This window comes from Stigmatopora argus, chromosome 17 (assembly GCF_051989625.1).
Source record: "Stigmatopora argus isolate UIUO_Sarg chromosome 17, RoL_Sarg_1.0, whole genome shotgun sequence".
In the NCBI taxonomy this organism is placed as follows: Eukaryota; Metazoa; Chordata; class Actinopteri; order Syngnathiformes; family Syngnathidae; genus Stigmatopora; species Stigmatopora argus.
In genome coordinates, this window is record NC_135403.1 from 9,813,585 (window position 1) to 9,832,574 (window position 18,990).

At 38.0% G+C, this 18,990-nt stretch overlaps 1 protein-coding gene across 3 annotated transcripts; it reads right to left on the reverse strand.

The window, feature by feature from the left end:
• Window positions 1–266: 266 nt before the first annotated feature.
• LOC144091906 (polypyrimidine tract-binding protein 2-like) lies at window positions 267–8,279 on the reverse strand. Of its 3 annotated transcripts, none has more exons than XM_077624593.1 (14): window positions 8,168–8,279; window positions 7,179–7,206; window positions 6,996–7,047; window positions 5,742–5,914; window positions 5,404–5,544; window positions 5,158–5,313; window positions 4,613–4,723; window positions 4,327–4,522; window positions 4,083–4,195; window positions 2,673–2,706; window positions 2,102–2,194; window positions 1,566–1,782; window positions 1,318–1,395; window positions 267–1,246 (listed from the first exon to the last, which is right to left on the reverse strand). In XM_077624593.1, the coding sequence occupies exons 1-14, from the start codon at window positions 8,173–8,175 to the stop codon at window positions 1,117–1,119; spliced, it is 1,530 nt and encodes a 509-aa protein (XP_077480719.1). In that variant the 5' UTR covers window positions 8,176–8,279; the 3' UTR covers window positions 267–1,116. The 3 variants fall into 3 exon arrangements, with proteins under 3 accessions (XP_077480719.1, XP_077480718.1, XP_077480717.1); XM_077624592.1 differs by having other exon boundaries at window positions 4,315–4,522; XM_077624591.1 differs by having other exon boundaries at window positions 4,083–4,198; window positions 4,315–4,522.
• Window positions 8,280–18,990: the final 10,711 nt, after the last annotated feature.

Below are 18,990 nucleotides of genomic sequence, written 5' to 3' on the forward strand. Positions count from 1 at the left end.
TCCGCCAATTGGTGACATTAAAACGTTGCAGCTCATTAGTGTACAATTTCCTCCAAAATGGAACGTTGTCTTAATTTTAACTCTGGAACTATTTGGTATTTCCATGTCACCTGAGAGCAGAAGAGAGACACAGGCAGAATTATTAGAAAGAAAACTTTTAATTAGCATGCTACAGAAGAAATGCAGAGTAAACTAGACTCAAATCAGCAGTCAACATATTATAAAGCAACTCTCAAATTGGAAAAGAATATATCTTGATCAATTTGAGATCTTTTTTTCTTTTAAATTTTTCATTTCAAGACAATAGTTATTGTGATCTGACAAATAATCAGGAAAAATCTAGGAACACGTGAAACAAAAGACATTTTTTGAGATTTTTTTTCTTAAATACAGGAATACTTAAGGCACAGAAACTTTGGTCCGACTGAGTAGAAGTCTCAAGTAACCTGTTTTTTAACCAGTCATTGTTCCAAACCAAATACCACGGGGAATTAAATGGAAAAGTTATGAAAAAGATACCAAATGCTAAAAAATCAGGTGTCATAAAATAAAAAGGGAAACTGCAAGCCACCTTGTGACACTTTACAACAAGCAAGAAATAACAATACTCAAGTTGGGCACAATTCAAACGAGTCATGACTGACAGGGGTCCAAGAAAACAGTATGGATTTTTGTTTTCTAGGATGTGGAGTTGGATGGGATAAAATCCCACTGCTGGCTGTGGACTGCCATAAAAGTCAATTTCAAAAGGTAAATCCACAACTCGCGAAAAATACAAAGATGGCTGGTGATACTGCTTGAAAAATGTCTCACAAACCCAATTTAGTTTACATCCATGAGATTAAAAAGCACATGGGTGATCTTAATAACTGTTTCTGCTGATATCAAATAAGGCACACGTATATTTTTTGTCTACAATCAGAAATAAATTCAATTCTACATCAAACTACCATATGGGATGACAATCAATGTCAACATTATCGAGGGGAGTTGAAAACATCTTGCCAAAGACGATCAACTGCAATAACCCCAATTTTTGAAGAACAGAAAAAAGTCACATTTCTTTCAAACAATAAGTTCTGAAAACAAAGTGAATCAAAGATTTTTGGGTTACTCTTAAATGGTGGACTTTGAGAAAGAAACTCTCAGATGCTGGTTGCATCCCATGTTATAATTGTGGAGGTCAATTAAGCCTTGGACAGACTCTTCTACCGTTGACATCTGGATCAAGGCCATTTTCCGATCCCTGAAATAGAGGAAAATACTGTAAACGGGTGCATTTTTGACAGATTGGAGCTGTCAGAAATAAATACATACTGGAAAAACTTAAACGCCTTCACAGTGCCTCCGCCATTTGAAAAGAGCAGCCGCAGGTCATCTTCTGTCACATCTTGACTGAAAAAGAATGCAAGAAAATGACAGCAGTTCCACTTTTCAACCTATCTTTGAACAGACTACACGCTGACAGCTTTGTCGTTTGGCTTCTTGGTCATCTGAAACGCTTCCAGGTGTTTTCTAGGAACAAGACCAACAGAACTCATCAAAAACTGATCAATGACGCTTACGGGATGTTGGAGAGATGAAGGGTGGCAGATGGTGGGAAAATGTTTTGGAAATTCTTGGACCCGGGTTTCTTGAAGCGGTGAAGCGGAGAGTTGGCATAGTCCTTGGTCAGACCCTGGTCGTCCAGGCCATCCCGTGGGAGTGCTACTGTCTGGTGTTTGGAGAGCGTGGCCCTGATAATTTTCCCATACATCTTTTGACCGTTCAGGTGGCTCATAGCTTTAGAAAGGTAAAGAACAATGAATCAAGTCTAAGCGATTAAAAAAAAAATCTGCATCATCAAACAGAATTCAGCAAAGTGAAATATTTGTGCATGATGATTTAACAGTGCAACCAAATTGATTGGGCTGTTCAACTTGGCCTGCAGTTAGTAATGTAACACAGTCAGATGCATACGCTACAAAGAAGAAGAAACTTCTTATTGTACTAGTACAAAACTATTTTCTCACAGAGGATAATGAAGCTCCACAGTTTGAAAAGAGAAAAACTTGATACTCCGAACACTAGATTTTGAACAAAAACATTTTCACACACTTACCTAACTGAGCTTGGTTGGCGTCTGACATCTGAATGAGAGCACTATCTTTCTTATTGTATAGGATTTTCACCCTCTGGACATCACCGTAGACTCCTACATGAGAGCCAGGAAAAGTGACACAAAAAGCAAGAAGTTAGAAAATCAAAATAAGACGGCAGTGGAGACAAGGATATCTCAGAAGAGAATCAAAGAAGAGAGAATAGAGGAGCACACAGATGGAATTTATTGAAGATCTTAGAGAGAGTTGTGTGGTAAGGATAATTAAAAAGAGAAACAACTGCCTTTATACAGAGGTTATCAGGTTACTGTTGTTCATATGGCAAGAAAACAAAACATGCAAATAAATACTTCTTAACCATGCATTAACTGTTTGCTATGGTGAAATTGTGACAGATTTTAAATAGAAACCCATGTTGTTTGCAAATTACAAGCTTCTGCGCCACGAAATAAACGTGTGATATTTCAAATGACTAACAATTGTATTGAGAAATATATAGATAGGATGAAATTTGAAAAATAAAAAGAGTCGATAGGAGAAAAGAGAGGAGAGCAAGAGCCAACGATAACATACCGAAGAGGGTAAACAGACTTTGGGGCGTAACCATCTTTAGAGGGAGAGAAGAGCAACAAGCAGCGTGAGACAGGTAGAGAGGTAGAAGAGTCGGAGCGGAGCGGAGGTAGAGATGGACAGATCGATCCAGAACGGAGGTAGGTAGAAGAAATGGTGTTTTTTGTTCTCCCCCCGGAGAGTGATGGACATGGTGATCATGGAGAAGGAGAGAAAAGTTATGAAGAGGTTGGGGAGGAGGTGGTGGAAGGAGAAGTGTTGAATTGAAGGGTTAAACATCCCCCGGCAACACGTGTTGTGAGGAAGAGGGGTTGAATGGAGGAGGGAAAGGAGTTTTGGAAAGACATGGGAAATGAAGGGAGGTCAATGTGAATTGGGCGGAATTTTTTTTTAAAGTGAGGGAGGGAAAAAAATAGAGGTCAGTTCACTGAAATGCAGGTAGTTTGGTCAGCGATCATGGCTTGGATCAATGTTTACAGAAATAATTGCAACAAAATATGTATTTTACCCTGGAAAAGCAAAGGGTAAAAAATACATTCATGTGAAAAATAATCAAACTTATAGATAGATAAGAGTGACCATGATTTAAAAACAACATGCAGCAATCTGAAAGGATACAGTAAAACATTGAGGGAGAACATTAGAGGTGCCAACATTTGCTTTTTGAGCATGCAATTAAAATTCCTTGTCACATGCAAGAGTTAATGTGAAGGCCGTTGGAGCCAAACGGTGGCATTCACGTAAGTCTACAAGGCTAAGATGATCGTCAAGCACAGTATCATAACCTCACGCTCAAGTTCAGTATGATACCATTTTGAAGTAAAATTACACAACCATATGTTGAAATGACAAGCTAATGGTCAAGACAAGGGTCCATATTTGATGTTAAGTGATTGACCAGTCTTAAAATTATTTTAACGGAACATAAAGGCGAGGTAAAGGACAGGACGCTTTCGAGGGAGTCAGGTCATTTCTCCAAGAAACAGCCTTGAGTTTACTGTATTCTCAATATGTCTCCAAAACCTTGACATTTGATCTCATACGCTATGTAGCAAACTTGCTGCCTGCAAAAATACATCTAAAATTCTTATTCTCTCTGGCTTTCTACCAGATTTCATCTCCTCCTCTTCCCGTCGGGCTTATGAAAGAATTGCAAGAGCTAGTCTTTGTTTTCCAAAATCCAGTGCATGTTTATGCCACCTACACAAAATCCTTCCGTCAGTAGCTGTCCGAGACAATTAGCAGATTGTAGGATGTGAAATTGAATTAGTTGAAAGAAATACGGCTGAAGATGGCAACACTCATAGGATAATTAGTTAGGATTAAGCAACAAACTACATGGTTGGGTGATGGTTAAAAGATGGCAGAGTTAATAGCTGGATATTGTGGTGTCAGTGTTGTGTGTTAACTGACCTCTTCATTCAGATTGCTGACCAAGAGCACCCCGCTGGACGCTGTTTGTCCAGCCAGCGCCACCCTTCCTGCAGCAGCAGCAGCTACTGCTGCAGCGCTGAGTGGGTTCAAGGCTGCTTCCGGGAAATTAAAGACAATTAAATAAACAATAGACATAACTGGATCAGAGGCTATTTAGAGAAGATCTCAGCTATGAAGACAGAAAGCAGGACATAAAAAAGGTTGTATCTACCTGGAATCTTACCAAGGAGGGAGTTGTCTTTGCTAAGAGCTACTGCTACAGCGGCATCCATTGTTGGTTGGCCATCACCAGCTGGCAGTTCTGGCCGTGTGTAATCACGACTCTTATCATTGTTGTACTTGACATTTAAGTTCACAAGCTTGGAGAAGTCAATCCGCAGTGTGCAACACGCGTTGTAGATATTTTGACCATCAAGTGCCTAACAGGACAAAGGCTTGTGAGGACATTACTAAAGCCTTTATCAATATTTGGTCGATATTCAAAAAAGATTCATAAAGGGATCTTTTACCAGTTTAGCTTGCTGTGCATTGACAGGCTCACTGAACTGCAAAAGAGCCTGGAACTGGTTGTTTTTTGTAAATGTTATTATTTTCATAACGGTACCAAACTTGGAAAAAATCTGGAAACACAAAAAAAAGAAAAACAAGTTGAAATAGGACTACTGTATTTTCTGCACAATAAAGCTTATCTTTTATAAAACTGGAATGGTTGCTAATCAAAAGGGAAGCCAAACAGGAACGAAAACCCTTCACTCTAGGAATCAAAACTTGAGTAGCTTGAGAGAACTTATAGAAACTCCACCTCCTGTCGGGATTCTAAACAGACTAATCAGCACAGACAATAAACGGCTTGATGGTTGGAGGTGAGTTGGGCTTTGGGGCGGAGAGCATTAGAAACAGGACAATTTAATTTATTACAAAAAAAATGATTGAGGCTGATGGGGGAGGTAAAAGAAGGGAGTTAAAGAGGAACAGAAGAAAAATGCCTACTGTGTATTTTTTTACGCTTGTACAACAAGACCTGTATTTCTAAATCAAAATAAAGTATTTATACCTGTTGTAGCACATCTAATGTTACAGGGTAGTACATATTGTCGATGATGATCCGCAACACTGGACTAGAGGCGGTAGCAAGTATTTCTTGTACATCTGAAGCAGGTGACCCACCAGACTGAACTGCTGAAACCGCCTGTAGCATGGCTTGTGTACGCTGCAGTCAGACAGAAAGTTTCCGGTTATAGTAAAGACATTGTCTAGTGGCGACTGACTGTACACTTGAAGGAAAACAACTTCTATTCACCTGATTTCCAGCATCAGTTTTCAGCTCCTTGTGATTTGAATATTGAATAAAGACGGGGACATTGCGAATATGAGGATTTACAGTGGTATAATAATTAACCATTGTGATGGCAGCATCCTCTGTACCCATCTCCAAAAATGCCTGTGTACAAGAGAAGAAACAGGAAAAAAATGAGCATACTATCCTATCTGTGTACTGCTGAGGTGTCTTGTATTGTGTTCTGTTTTCTAACAAAAACAATTCTACTTTAGCTGGGGAATATCAAATAGTAAATTTCACAAAAAGCTGTCTAAAAAAACAGCATTCTTCCGCAAAACAACACCGTCTTTTCCACTCACTTGGTTCTTTCCCTTGAGTGTAAGGATATTGGTGACTTTTCCAAATGGCAAACCAAGAGCAATGATTTCTGTCTCCGATGCTTCGTTAGGCAACTTTCTGATGTGGAGAACACGAGATGGTAGCGCTTCCCCTACCTTCAGCTTTTTACTTTCACTACAACTGGAACTCCCATCTAATAAATAAAAGAAAAATAAATGTATCAAATATACCATTTTTGAAACGTGACACAATAAAAGTGTTGATTTATAACGGTTAAGTCCATGTATGATGAGTGATTGCAAACATTTACATATTGAATTAACATGTTACTTTAGGGGTTCATTGACAAATGAGGCACTTTTTCAACACATTCCTTACAGTATTGTATGATATTATATGCACCAGTCAACTACTTTTATAGATCCCTTTTAAAAGCTGCTAACAAAAGCCAAATAATAGTGTCACATCTTTGATAGGCATCACTAGTGATTTGCTTTTTCAACACAGTAAATAACATAACTTCGCCCTATCATTGTAGCAGTTTGATGAATCTACGTACCAATGAAGGACATTTTTATCCCTTACTTTTAAAGAACCTTCTTTTAAGTGCCTTTGAAACATTGTGCGGAGAGCGGAGACAGTAGTTTTTTTTGTTTTTTTTATTTTATCCTTAAACTGTGAAATGTGGGTGCCAACCTTGTGCTGAGCACTTCTTTTGAGACTAAACAGCTTCCATGATAATACTGAAGTTTAAGAGGTTTTGTAAATGTGATGAATGTTGGCAGAATAGAATCTCTACTTCAAATCAGTGTTTGATCAGCATTACAAACAATCCAACATGGACGCAAGTGCACAGAATCACCGTCAAGTTTTAACTTGGCTTTCAAAAGAAATTTCTCAATGATAGATACGTTGACAGTTTTGAGGAGGAATTATGGGTCTTAAAATGCTAATTGATGTATCAAAAAGCTAATTAAACTTAATAGTTTCTGGATTTTTGGCCCATGGGATAGAAGTACTTGTGGTCTGTCTTTCAAGAAAGGGTTTTAATAGCTCTTGTCACATCTAGATGAGATCATTCTTCACATATCTCATGAAAGAAAATGGTGGGTGAAGATCGTATGGTCAAACGATGCGCCAAATTTCTGGACATGTTTTAGACATCACAAACAAGATAGGACAGCAAGAACTGGACAGCTCAACTTGGTATGCAATGGCTTAAAATAAAAAACACAGGACTAATTCTATACATGTAGGAGTTGACATAAACTCACCTGTCATTCCAAAGTTGGGACTGCTGTACATACTCAGCTCATCGGATCCTCTCTACAGTGAAAACAGCAAATGCATCAAGTAGTCTCAAACACCGTTTAAGATTAGAATGGAATAAGAATACTACATGTATTAATAACGAAAACAATAAATGAAAAAATAATACTCCAGACAGCAATATTCACCTTCACTCCAACTGCAACATCGCTGATGCTGTAAAACAAGCATATTGGGTCAAGACTACAGATTAAACTTGTGAAACAAATAAATAAAATACAGTGGATCTTCGGTTCATAAGCGATATTGTTCCTATTATTACCATTGACCTAATATTGTATACAATCAACCATTCTCTCCAAATAAAATCAACTTTACTAGTGCTTTTCAAGAGATATTGCATCTTATGTATAGTTTCATTTTGTTTCTAAATGGAAAGCATGAAGAGAAGTTTTGCATTGTTTGAGAATGTTCATGTATTTTATTGCAAGTATTCATTGTTTATCAACAACCTGGTTTGTGACACTCAAGAGTGGTAATTGATTACATCTCATGCAACATCAACAACAACACTTTGAGAAATCGGCTTGTGATTAAACAAATAGTTATGTAATATGCAATATTGTAATGTAATATGCAATATTGTAATGTAATATGCAATATTGTAATACCAACACCCAATAATTGAATCCAATTCAAACATCGCATCAATTAAATGGTTTTCAAATCTAGCCCTCACGTTTCAGTGCATGATACGTTCCCCTTGACAACGTTTCTCTCAAAGTGACATGCATTGATTATTAAAAAATATCGGAGAAGGAACTGTGAAGAAAGTGAGCAATCTGGAACTCAAGGCATCACTATGAGCTAACGTTAGAAGCTAAACACAAAGGATGACTTATGCAACAATCCTTTTAGTTACACAGAAGATGCCTTATAGCATCTATATTATCCGCCATCATTAAACACACCCATCGTATAATCATAATTTTAATGTAAAAGGTTAACGATAAGACTTTAAAATTCTCTGATGCCTTTGGTTAGAAAAGGGAGGCACGTCCATAGTATAGCAGCGCGTGGCTATGGAAACTCGTTAACGCCGCGATTCACAAGTAAACCAAATGAAATACGCGATCGCCTATGAATGGAATTCAAAACGTATATGACAAAACATTACCCGTCCATTTCTGTATATATATTGCCTCGGCGATCGGTCCTGTTGTTGCCTCCAGTTTACATCAACCCAGCACAAACATACACACGAGACCAAAATGGAGGCGGCGTTTGTCAACCCTGTGACGAAGTTCACCGGAAATTGTCGAAAATGTACGAAGATTTGGATAGAAGTTTGCAGCCAGACTGAGTCAAACTGAAATCTTAAATCAATAAATAATATGAAAATATAGCTGAAGTGCATCACAGAAAATGCATGAACATTGAAATTAAAACATGAATCAATTATTTCTCAAGTGACTTTCTTCAGATTTACTCTTTTTTTACTGTAATATTTAGTTTATTGAAAATGAAATAAAAGCAGAACATTTTTTCTTCACAATATAGCATGCAATTAAAGATGATTAATCTATTTAAACTGGAGGCCAGTGAATCTTTTATGTTCAGCCATGCATACTTATATGATTGTATATAGTACATAGCCATCCATATATTTGTATATAGTACATAGCCATATATTTGTATATAGTACATAGCCATATATTTGTATATAGTACATAGCCATATATTTGTATATAGTACATAGCCATATATTTGAATGTAATAAAGTAATGTAATAATAGAGTTGCAAAGAAAGAAATCATTATTGTGTCTGTGGGTGGTTAAAAGGTGGGTAACATACACCTTATTTATCAGTCAATAAAGCTTTACTTGATGTCACCAGATCAAGCATCATTATTATATCTTTTGCGTCTGGGCAGTCTAAAAAAGTTGAAATCTGAATACTGTATTGCAATCATAATTATTTCTCATGTCATTCACATTAGGTCATAGGAATGGCCTGGCTGTGTTATCAGGGAATTCCTGTTTACTGGGAGCAAGCTGGGGAAAAAGCGGACAGTTTACGCGTGACGATTAATCTTGACAGACAGACGTCATGCTCCTGGGCTTCTGACAACGTCACGCCCTGGGTGAAATTAACGCCCAACTGCTTATCTTAAAGGACCTGGGATTTAATTAAAAATGACATTTCCCTGAAGACTTCAGCTTCTGAGGCTGCCATGTTGAAATTAGCTGATGAGGGCCCCTCAGAGCAAGGGAAATAAGAAAACTGTCAAACACTCTGATAAACGACAAATCGCTGCCGTTTATCAGTTCTGCTCGGTGTTCAGGAAATAACGTTGGACTGAAACCCTGCATGGTATGATGGCATTAATAACAGGTAAAAGGGGCAAAACAAGCCTGTCAAATGTGATATGCAAACAAACAATGTGGTCAGAATAGGAGGGGGAATGCGTTTCACGAATACCTAAGCTTCTGAGTCACCATGAACATATTTTATCACTGATGAAAAAGCTTTTAATATACACGGTAGTCTGCATCCAAGACACCAGCTGGTATTTACAGAAATCCCTTCATTCAGTGACACTTTATTCTGAATGTTTTTTTTATGAAAGTGACATAAGTGTGTTATAATCATGGCATGACACATTGAGAGCATGAATGTGTGCTTATCACAGATGTCAGTCAATAATGTGTCACTTTTAATGCAAAGATGACATTGTTAATGCACACGCAATAAGCATTTATTCATGTTCATAACAGGTGTCATGCCATAAATATGACAGTCTTATAACGTTGCCATAAGAAGCATTCAAAATAAAATGTGACTCTTCATTCTTACAGCCTTGATTTAAGGAATGCTTGTACTACAAAACTTGCATTTTAAATAATCGCTCCAGGGATCGAGCCTGACTGTGAAAAGTGAATTTTCAAATAAGGGTAATTAACGCTCCCCTAAAAAACGATACCCGTATTAACAGTGTAAGCCATAAAAGTACCACAAAATATGATCCTATAACACAATAATAGCTTTTTAAGTGCATACAAACATTGCCACCCACTTAAGAAAAGCAGCACAGTAAACACTCTTTTTTGCCTCTCTCAGATCTAACACAACCATTTTATGTACTGCATATTCCTTTTACAGAGCGCATGCAAAACACTTCGAAAAAGCATACTCTGAAGTGTATTTGATTTATCAAGTACACACTGAATGTTTTAACGCTATATTTCTCAAGACAGGACAAAACATTTGCTTAAATGCATCCAATACAAAGATGTTGAATAGTTTGGAATTCAGAAGAAAGAAAACCAGTAAAGTGACACTTGCACTTAAAGATGAAGAGATGATGAAGGAGCGCTGTACAGTTTAAAGCTGTAGTGATGGCAAGGGTTGGTGATCTTTTGCTAGAGGGCTTTATTCTCCCAAAATACTCAGAAATTACTCTTGAAGTGGGAACAAACTAGACAACTACGACAGTTGTATCGTATATCACCAAGTTGAGGTTACATGACATGACAAGACACATCCCAAATAAACAATGAACTAATAAGCACTGAGCAGACAGAAGGGAGCTAAATACGCTCTGACTAATTAACAGAAAAAGCCACAGCAGGGGAAGACAGAAGACAAGAGCAGAAACTAAATGCTGTGACACAGGAGAGGAAGTGGAACGCTAATGAGTCTAGGTGAAACCACTGATTGACAACAATACACACCGACAGGAATATCACAAACTTGTGTTGTCAAAATTAGTCCTTAGTCAAAAGCAGTGGGGAACCCTATGGACCTTCTGTGCCTTTATAGAGGGACTAAAAATGTTCGGGAGAAAAAAAAATATTACAGCATCCTATTTTTCGGACTATAAATCACACTTTTTTCATATTTTGGCTGGACCTGCCACTAATACTCAAGTGCGACCTATTTAGTATGTATGTTTGGTTTTATTTGGCTATAGTTATCTGAAAAACGTATGTTAACAGATAGCTACTTACCCTGTTGTTCTCCAGGGTACCATTGATGTTTGCTTTTGGTTTCTGAGCAAATAAAAATCCCCCAAATCCGATTTATACTCCTGGACGACTTTTCTTTCCTTTTCTTTTCTTTTTTCATTGTGTATACTTTGGCTGCTGAGACTGATGGTCCAAAAAAGATGATACATTAAACAACTAATTAAAAAATTCTAAGTACATTACCAAGTCCCTAATATATGATCAAATAATGAATATTGTCAAATTTGCATCAGCAAGGAAAGTGTTACCTTCCAAAATACATGTTTTAAACTGTCCGTCATCAAATCCATGGAGTTTAACCATCAGTCTTACAGTACTTCACCATTACCAACCCACACAGAGGTGTGCACGCACACACACATTGACACACTCAAGGCTCATTTATAAACATTAAAAGTGTTACTATGTGCTCTCGTGCAGGTGCCTGCAAATGCCAGTTGAGAAATCATCACTGCAACCACTAATTGAAGATTTGGATTCTGCAGCTTGCAGTGCCATACATTAATGAAATGTGAAGTGTAAAGGTGAATATTGCCCAAAATAATTCCAGGGGCATTAAACAAGTGATGGGAGGGTGTTGGGATGTCTGCTCAAGTTTTAAAAATGGTTCTTCATCCTAAATTGCTCACCCATCATTTAGCTTAAGAGAAAATTTTATGAAGTCAGCCTCATACGTGCATGTGTATAGCTATCTGCTAATGGACTTCTATGAAGCATCTGAATGATAAAGAATGAATCAGTCTCTTCAATTGTAAACCCTACCAAATTGAATTTACATCTCCACCCAAGGGTGATGTTATTTTTTTTGGTTACTCAGCCAGGTGTTTTTAGGAATGCTTCATCTGAACACAGCAAAATGAAGCACCCTTGTGGCACAGTGCCATCAGGACGAGTGCCGTAGCCATGAAATGCACTTAGCAAAGCAAACTTGGACAGAAAACACTTCACACCTGCAGCTCATTACAATAGACAGTGTGCTCATTCACTTTCCAGTTTTTCCCTTACAACTAGTTTGGCTTCAGAAAACACGCAATTGCAAGGAGAGCCATGTTTGTTCAATTTGGTGGTCATCTCAAAACAGTCAGAAGGTCAGAAGTGAGTGGTGTTTTTGGTTCCCGTTTGAAATGTCCAATATCTTACTCTTTCCAAAACTCTCAAGATAGATTTCATCTCATTCTCTGAACTGCTTTATCCTCATTAGGAGCCTAACCCAGCTGACTCCGTGCCAGAGGCGAGGGAACACCCTGAATCGGTGGCCAGCCGATCGCAGCTGAACATACATAACATACATAAAAACCAAAACATGGCCATCACGCAATTGAATCAAATTTATAACTGGACCGCTCAAATTGTATTCGTTATGCTGGTTAATACTTTGATATTTCTGGGGGGGCGAGATTGTAGTATTTAACTCCAACAGTATTTGCAGTCATCGTGAACAAGGGAATTATACCAAAATGATACCAATTTAGATATGGCGGCTTACTGGCAGAAAATCGCGGAGTAGCATGTGGTTTACAAAGAAAATAAATGAACATGGCTTAACACTCTCACACTTTTGCTCAAAGACATCTGTTTTCAGGCTTTTTCACAGCAACAAGTGGACGAAGCCAGGCTTCTACTTCTGTCCGAACAGACAACATGATACTTTTTGCCAATGACATTCGCCTGGAAACATGACAGTGAGCACAAAAGGACACTTTTGAGAAGGGATGCTTTTGTGCTCCACTTTTGGCTATGAATATTTCCACACACTTCCCTAGCAAGTCTGTGTCTCTTGTCCATACTTGTTACCAAAACTATTAGTGTTTTTTCTTTTTAAGAAACAATAAGGCCAATGGATTTTTAGTTTTTGTATAGTGGGCAGCTATTGCACTCTTTAATGCAGAAAACTGGATTTGATCCCAATACACAGCCAGTCCCAAACCTTTATAAAACTTAACAAATCCTACCATCTATCGGGTTAGCAAACATAGGCGTTAATCTGATGTTCAGTTTCAAGTTAATGAACAGGTGACGTCTCGCCTTTTACTCACTGAGAGAGACCGATAGAAAGAGTAGGAAGCAGAGCAGGGATTGAGGAAGCAATCACAAGTGAGAAATGTCATATTTGCATATCTCAAATATACATCACAGGATACCTGCAAAGGGGTCTGTGAACACAGTTTTGCATATTGAGAGAAATTTCCATTGCTTTTCGGCAAGGACTGTTTGTGCGCAATTTTAAAAAAAGGAAGATAAAGGTTATATTGGACTTCGGGGAAATATAAGTCTCCCATTTCGGACCACTTCTCTAACTGAAGGATGGAATCCAATAAAAGGATGTTTTCACCCTGTCGAAGCACACAAGCCAAAAAAGATTTTTTTCAAAATGACGCAACTTACACTTTTAGCGCATGTCTCACGTTTGAGGAAGAATTTCCTTGTGTAAGTGTCCAAAAATATGAGTTTATTGATCTTTTTGGCTTTAAAACATGCTGTAATTTGGACCAAGCTGGCTTAGTGTGTTTTAATAGTCACTGCCATCTCCAAGACTAACTTCCCATAAAAGTGGAAGCGCCTTTATGCAAAAGCCCACTCTTTGGCGCCAATGATCTCAGACTTCCTTCGGCCAATCTGTTCGGATGAGGCGACTCCAATATCTCAATTAGAGCCTTCTGAAGCAAACCTCATACTGAAGCCATGTAATTTCTCTCATTGCCAAGCAGTCACACTTCTATCCAAACAATATGACCAATTTGTTTTGATTTGATTAGAATAGATTAGCCTTCACCAAAGCTGTTGTTTGTGATTAATGAGGCCGCACAACCTAATCAACCGGCAGATATAAAAGCTTCCATGGCTCTTGCCTTTATCGCTCAGTAAACTAAACATCATCGGACTGTGCTGAGATGCTGTGACTACTTTTAAAGATTGTCATTGATTATTGTATGTATTATTAATATTTGGAAGCAAGAGATAGTGATAGAGGAACACACTTTGATTACATCTTAACATAAATAATCTGTAACATCACTCTAAAACAACAATGCTGCTTTGAAATTAGCTGGCAATAAATGACTAGAATTCTATGTTGGTTATTTTAAAGGGCAAAGCATGAGTCATTATCCTGTGCAACTGCCATTAACCTCACTTAAGCAGGTTACACTACTGACAGGTTTGCTGCCCCCTTAAAAATGCCCTCACGTGAAGCGTTAGTTCTGCGCTGAATGATGGTGCTTCAAATTTGAGAGTGGTCATTTTTATGACAAGATCATATGTGAAACAATCAGCCTTTTTATTTAAGTTCTTGAGCGCTCTCACTCAGTGGATGATTATCATGCAATACTTTATTGCTTATGAAAAGAGATTTGACACCGAAACAGAGGACTCTAAATTGGCATAAGAGTTGACACATGAGACGTCACTGTTAGCTGAATAGACAAATTGGAAATGTAGCTTCACCCTTGCTCCCAAGCTTATTAATAAATTATTTATTGCCCAAAAAATTAAATATACACGGCACCTTCATTAATGAGTCTAATCTCTTCCCTAACAGAATTTACTTGTACATAAAATACACTTTCGGCAATCAAATGACATAAATGCCAGAAATTCAGGAAAGCCTCTCACCAAAACAAAAAATGTAAACTTTATCGTAACATGCAATATGTAAAAATAAAGAAAAATGACAAGAAACACTGCTATATAGCATGGCATTTACAAAGTTTCGAAGGGCATATGGATTGTTTCTTCAAAATACAGGTATTATGACTTTTCATTATCTTTAAGGGAATGTTTTGATATTAGAACTCAGATGGAGTCTTAAATTGTATAATCCATTCATTTCCATAATAAATGGTACTTCATCTAATTAACTTAATGGAAAATTTGAAGCATTGATTATGTCACGTTGATTATTGCCAAGGTTTTTCAAACAATATGGCATGTGCACTGCACAAGCTGGCTTTTTTATTGTTATACAAATACCGGAACATACAGTCCAGTTAAATCAACAAACTCATAAGTCACCAAAGTGGCCTTTTAGATGGGGCTCGCTGGCCTTTTTTTTAGTTTTATAAAATGTCAATACGCAATATATGCTGTTTATCTACCCATCTAATTTCTTTCAGAAAGACAGCTGCAGTGAAAAGCTTTAGGTTACCCGTTCTACAGTTTTTCTTTTTTAATAGAACCTTTATGGAGGAGTTGGCCTTTCCAGAGGTTTGAACAATGTTCTGAAGCTCGTTGTCATTTCTCACTTTGTGACTTTTAGGAGCTTATGATTGATGCCTTGCCTGCTACCACTCTTTCCACAGTCAACTGTGAATAGTATCACTCAAAGTGGCCCTGTATAGCACAAATAACCGGCAGGCATGTTACAATAAATGCACAGATGTGGCAGTGGGATAAGCGGACCTTTGGTTGAACTCCAAATAGAGCCTTTTTCCCCCAATGCATGATCTCTCATATAAAAATTCCCTGACTCAAATACTTTGTTAGGTTGTACCAGGAAAATACATATAGGTCTTCCAAGCCAAAACCCACAGCCATACCGAGCTGAGCAAGGGATTTGCAGCTGTTATTGGACAACCGATCAGATCTCAACAATGTGTCAGAGATCACCAGTTCTGGTTGAGTTACTAGTGTTGACTATAGAAAAAACAAAGGTCTAGATTGGTCTCCTGAGTGTTCAGTAAGAGAAGCGCCACAGGCTATGTTAATGAATTGGCAAAAAAACCAAAGATGGCTCTGGCTCAAAAAAATCCTGGAATTGTATGAGATTAGCCTTAATTGGAGACCTGCAGGAGGATGCATGATGTTGAAAGAGCTGAAAAACAAAGACAGTCAAAAACACAACCAACTCGCTGAGTTGTTTAGATTACAGGACCACCGCAGGTACTTCTCTGTACAATTGATTTAATGTGCTGCCGTGATAACAAAAGCATAAAGGACAATAAAAGTTATCATCACCTATAAATCAGTTTTCTGCCTTTGAGTCAAAATGCAGCAGAAGCTAGAGTGGATTCTTATATGCTCTGCAGGTGGAGTCAAGCATACAGTAGGCAGGCAAACTCCAATGTGCTAAACTCTAGTGGAAACGGGCAAGAATACACGGAAAAGGAGAGAAAAATTAAGAAACCACTGGATGCAAGTGGTTCCTCTAGCTGCGAGAGGAACCACTTGCATCCTGTGGTTTCTTAATTTTTCTCTCCTTTTCCATGTATTCCTGCCCTTTTCCACTCAGCCTTCCAAGAGATCAATGAGTGCAAATTAGATAGACAACAGCAATTTCCTTCTATCTACCCTGGGCAACATGTATCAATCACCCAGCAGGAAGCACACATGCCCAGTTTGTCACATTGCATCCACAGAGCAACCCACTGCACAATAATAACCTGCAGCAATAACAGCCAGTTTCCACCTTCCAATGGAGATGGATTGAGCACTTGCATTGGATTTATGGCCGGTACTTTCAAATTATGAAATGTCTTTCATCACCAATCTTGGCTTCAATTGTCAATGTCCTTGGTTAGGTTGCTTCGCAAAACAAAAACAAAACCATCATTCCCCAAATAGTTTAATTGTACATCCACCATTTGTCAGTTATCCATGAGCGGCATCTTAAGAAGCAGAGAAGCCTCAATATCTGTCTGTTATAAGCAGCAAGGCATCTTTACCAATCAGGAAAAATCCACACGTGGGAACATTAAAGAAATTATCTCATTTTTGCCCCTTATACAAATCGTCCTCTTTAAATTTTGTCTATTCATATTTCCAGATCAACGTATCAATATAGCCTTTGTCAATGATAAGCGAAACATCAGGACAATGTCAGTCAGCAAACATTTTATATAGTAATTGTTTCCAATGGGGAGAGCAATGAAACCCATTTTCTGCCCTAGCAGGTAAGATCTTTCTTGTAGTAACTTAAGAAAAACTTTCTAAAGATATTTAGTACGTGTCTGGCAAACCCAGCTTTACCACCTTATTCAAAGAATTTTTAAGAGCTCACAGTGTTCTTTTTTTTCTGGGTTCTTGACCCGACAAGTCACATTAAAAGTTACTGTGTAACCTGGAGGAATGGCAGACTGTGCCCATTAGCAGTTATAATCACTACTCTAAAGTAATTTCTGTCAAGGAAAAAAAACTGCAGCACTTGTGTAATTATTAAATATTTAGCATTGAGATGGATTCAATCTCTAATAAACTAGAAAGCATCAATGGTTCATTTTCAATTGAGAGAAGATGCAACTCTACAAACAGCATGCCAGACAGTGGATCGAGTTATTGTGTCTTCAATTACCATTTGTGCCTTTGAAAGACAAATCGTTCTCTGTCATGTCCTCCAGAGAACTAAAACAGTCAAACAACTACTTAGATTATAATGGTAGTGTATTTCTATATTCAGTTTTTCGGCAGGGAACATTCAGTATGGATCTGTAACAAACACTCCTACAAGGAACATGTAGTGGGTAGAAATTGTAACTGGCTCATGCTAAAGACACACAGTACTCTGTAAACAAATATAGTCTACCGTAGCCTCTGGCTAGAAGACATCATTGCATGGATAAAACACACTAGGGATGTTGACCCCGGTATACACGTATAAATATTCAGAAATCAACACAGGGCTGCTTTAATCGCTTGAATAAACCTATTTTTTGTTTGTATGGTATCTCGCCAAAACTCAAGTTCTTGGGTATGCTTTCTGTCGCTATTTTGTCTTGTTAACGCAAGGATTTTTTTTTGGGGGGGGGGCTTGGTCTTGGTTGGAAACTGATTGATTTGACCCTCACCAGAAAAAAACGATAAAGACAAATGTGAATAATATTTCAGGGAATAGTAGGTATTTGTTTGTCTTTGTGGGGTTCAGTTTACAATTCATCTACTGAATTTTAATGTTTTCCCCCCGACACAAAGTGAAATTATGCAGCACATTTGGCAACATATCCTGTATAATTGAAAAGAAGCCATGGCCTTTTGAGGCATTCACTCTAACAGAAGATAAATGAGACTAAGCTAATAGCATAGGAGAAGTGTCTCAAAAAAGGTAGGGTGTGACAGCAGGGATCTTGTATCCTTAGAGAGGGTCTTACATGGGATGTTAAGCTCTTACTCAGCCTCGTTGGTCCAGAAGGGTACTGTGAGTCACAAAGGGAAAATAGCACTCAAACCTTTATATCACTATCCTCACCCCATCTCATCTTTTCCACCCACACAATCTCCCTAAAGCTCCCCTGTAGAACAGAGGGAGCAATATTTTGTGACAGCATCTTTCAGACTATTAGGCATCCGGAAGCACCTCTGGGAGTCATCTGTTCCCAGCCCTTTTCCTCTCCCTATCTCGTTCTCAATGTCTCTCTCCTGACATCACAGCTGTTACTTCTTGGAAATGAGTTCTGACTCGCTCACACACAAACCACACCAAATGCAATGAGAGCTCATAATAAAGCAAGCAGACAATGTGCAATTACACATTACACACTAATGTATGTTAAATCTTGGAATTTGCATCAAGTTATATTGTGCAAATGGTTGAGTTTTTTGTGTTTCCTGAACAATCTGAAAACACGATTTAGGTGATTATTTTAAGAGGGTGACGATATATATTTTAGTCTAACCATTGGTTGGTTTTAAAAAGATAAAGTAATAATTGAACATTCTGCTTTTGTTTTTGCCTTTAACCTGTGAATTTAAAGTTCAGCTATGAGAAACTCTAGTTGTTTTTATGTGTTGTATTTACGAAAGAAGAATTTAACTGAATAATTCCATCTCCATCCACCTCAGGGGGGTACCTTATTGGTTATGGTACACTCTGATGACGAGTGAAATCAACATCAAAACTAATCTTTGATTGTTTCACTTTAGTTGCAACCCCAGGAGAAGTGCAAGCACCACTGATTGATGGAAATTGCTGCAGAAATATACAGTATAGCTCTCTGGAATAATGTCATTTTTTGGTTGAAAACCTATTACCTGGAAACCTGG

Excerpts from the sequence above, each read along its gene's own strand:
- LOC144091906 (XM_077624591.1), bottom strand. Across the intron at positions 4,724-5,157 it reads CATTAGATGTGCTACAACAG|ATTTTTTCCAAGTTTGGTAC; the intron begins GTATAAATACTT and ends TTGTGTTTCCAG. Across the intron at positions 4,523-4,612 it reads ATGCACAGCAAGCTAAACTG|GCACTTGATGGTCAAAATAT; the intron begins GTAAAAGATCCC and ends TTGTCCTGTTAG.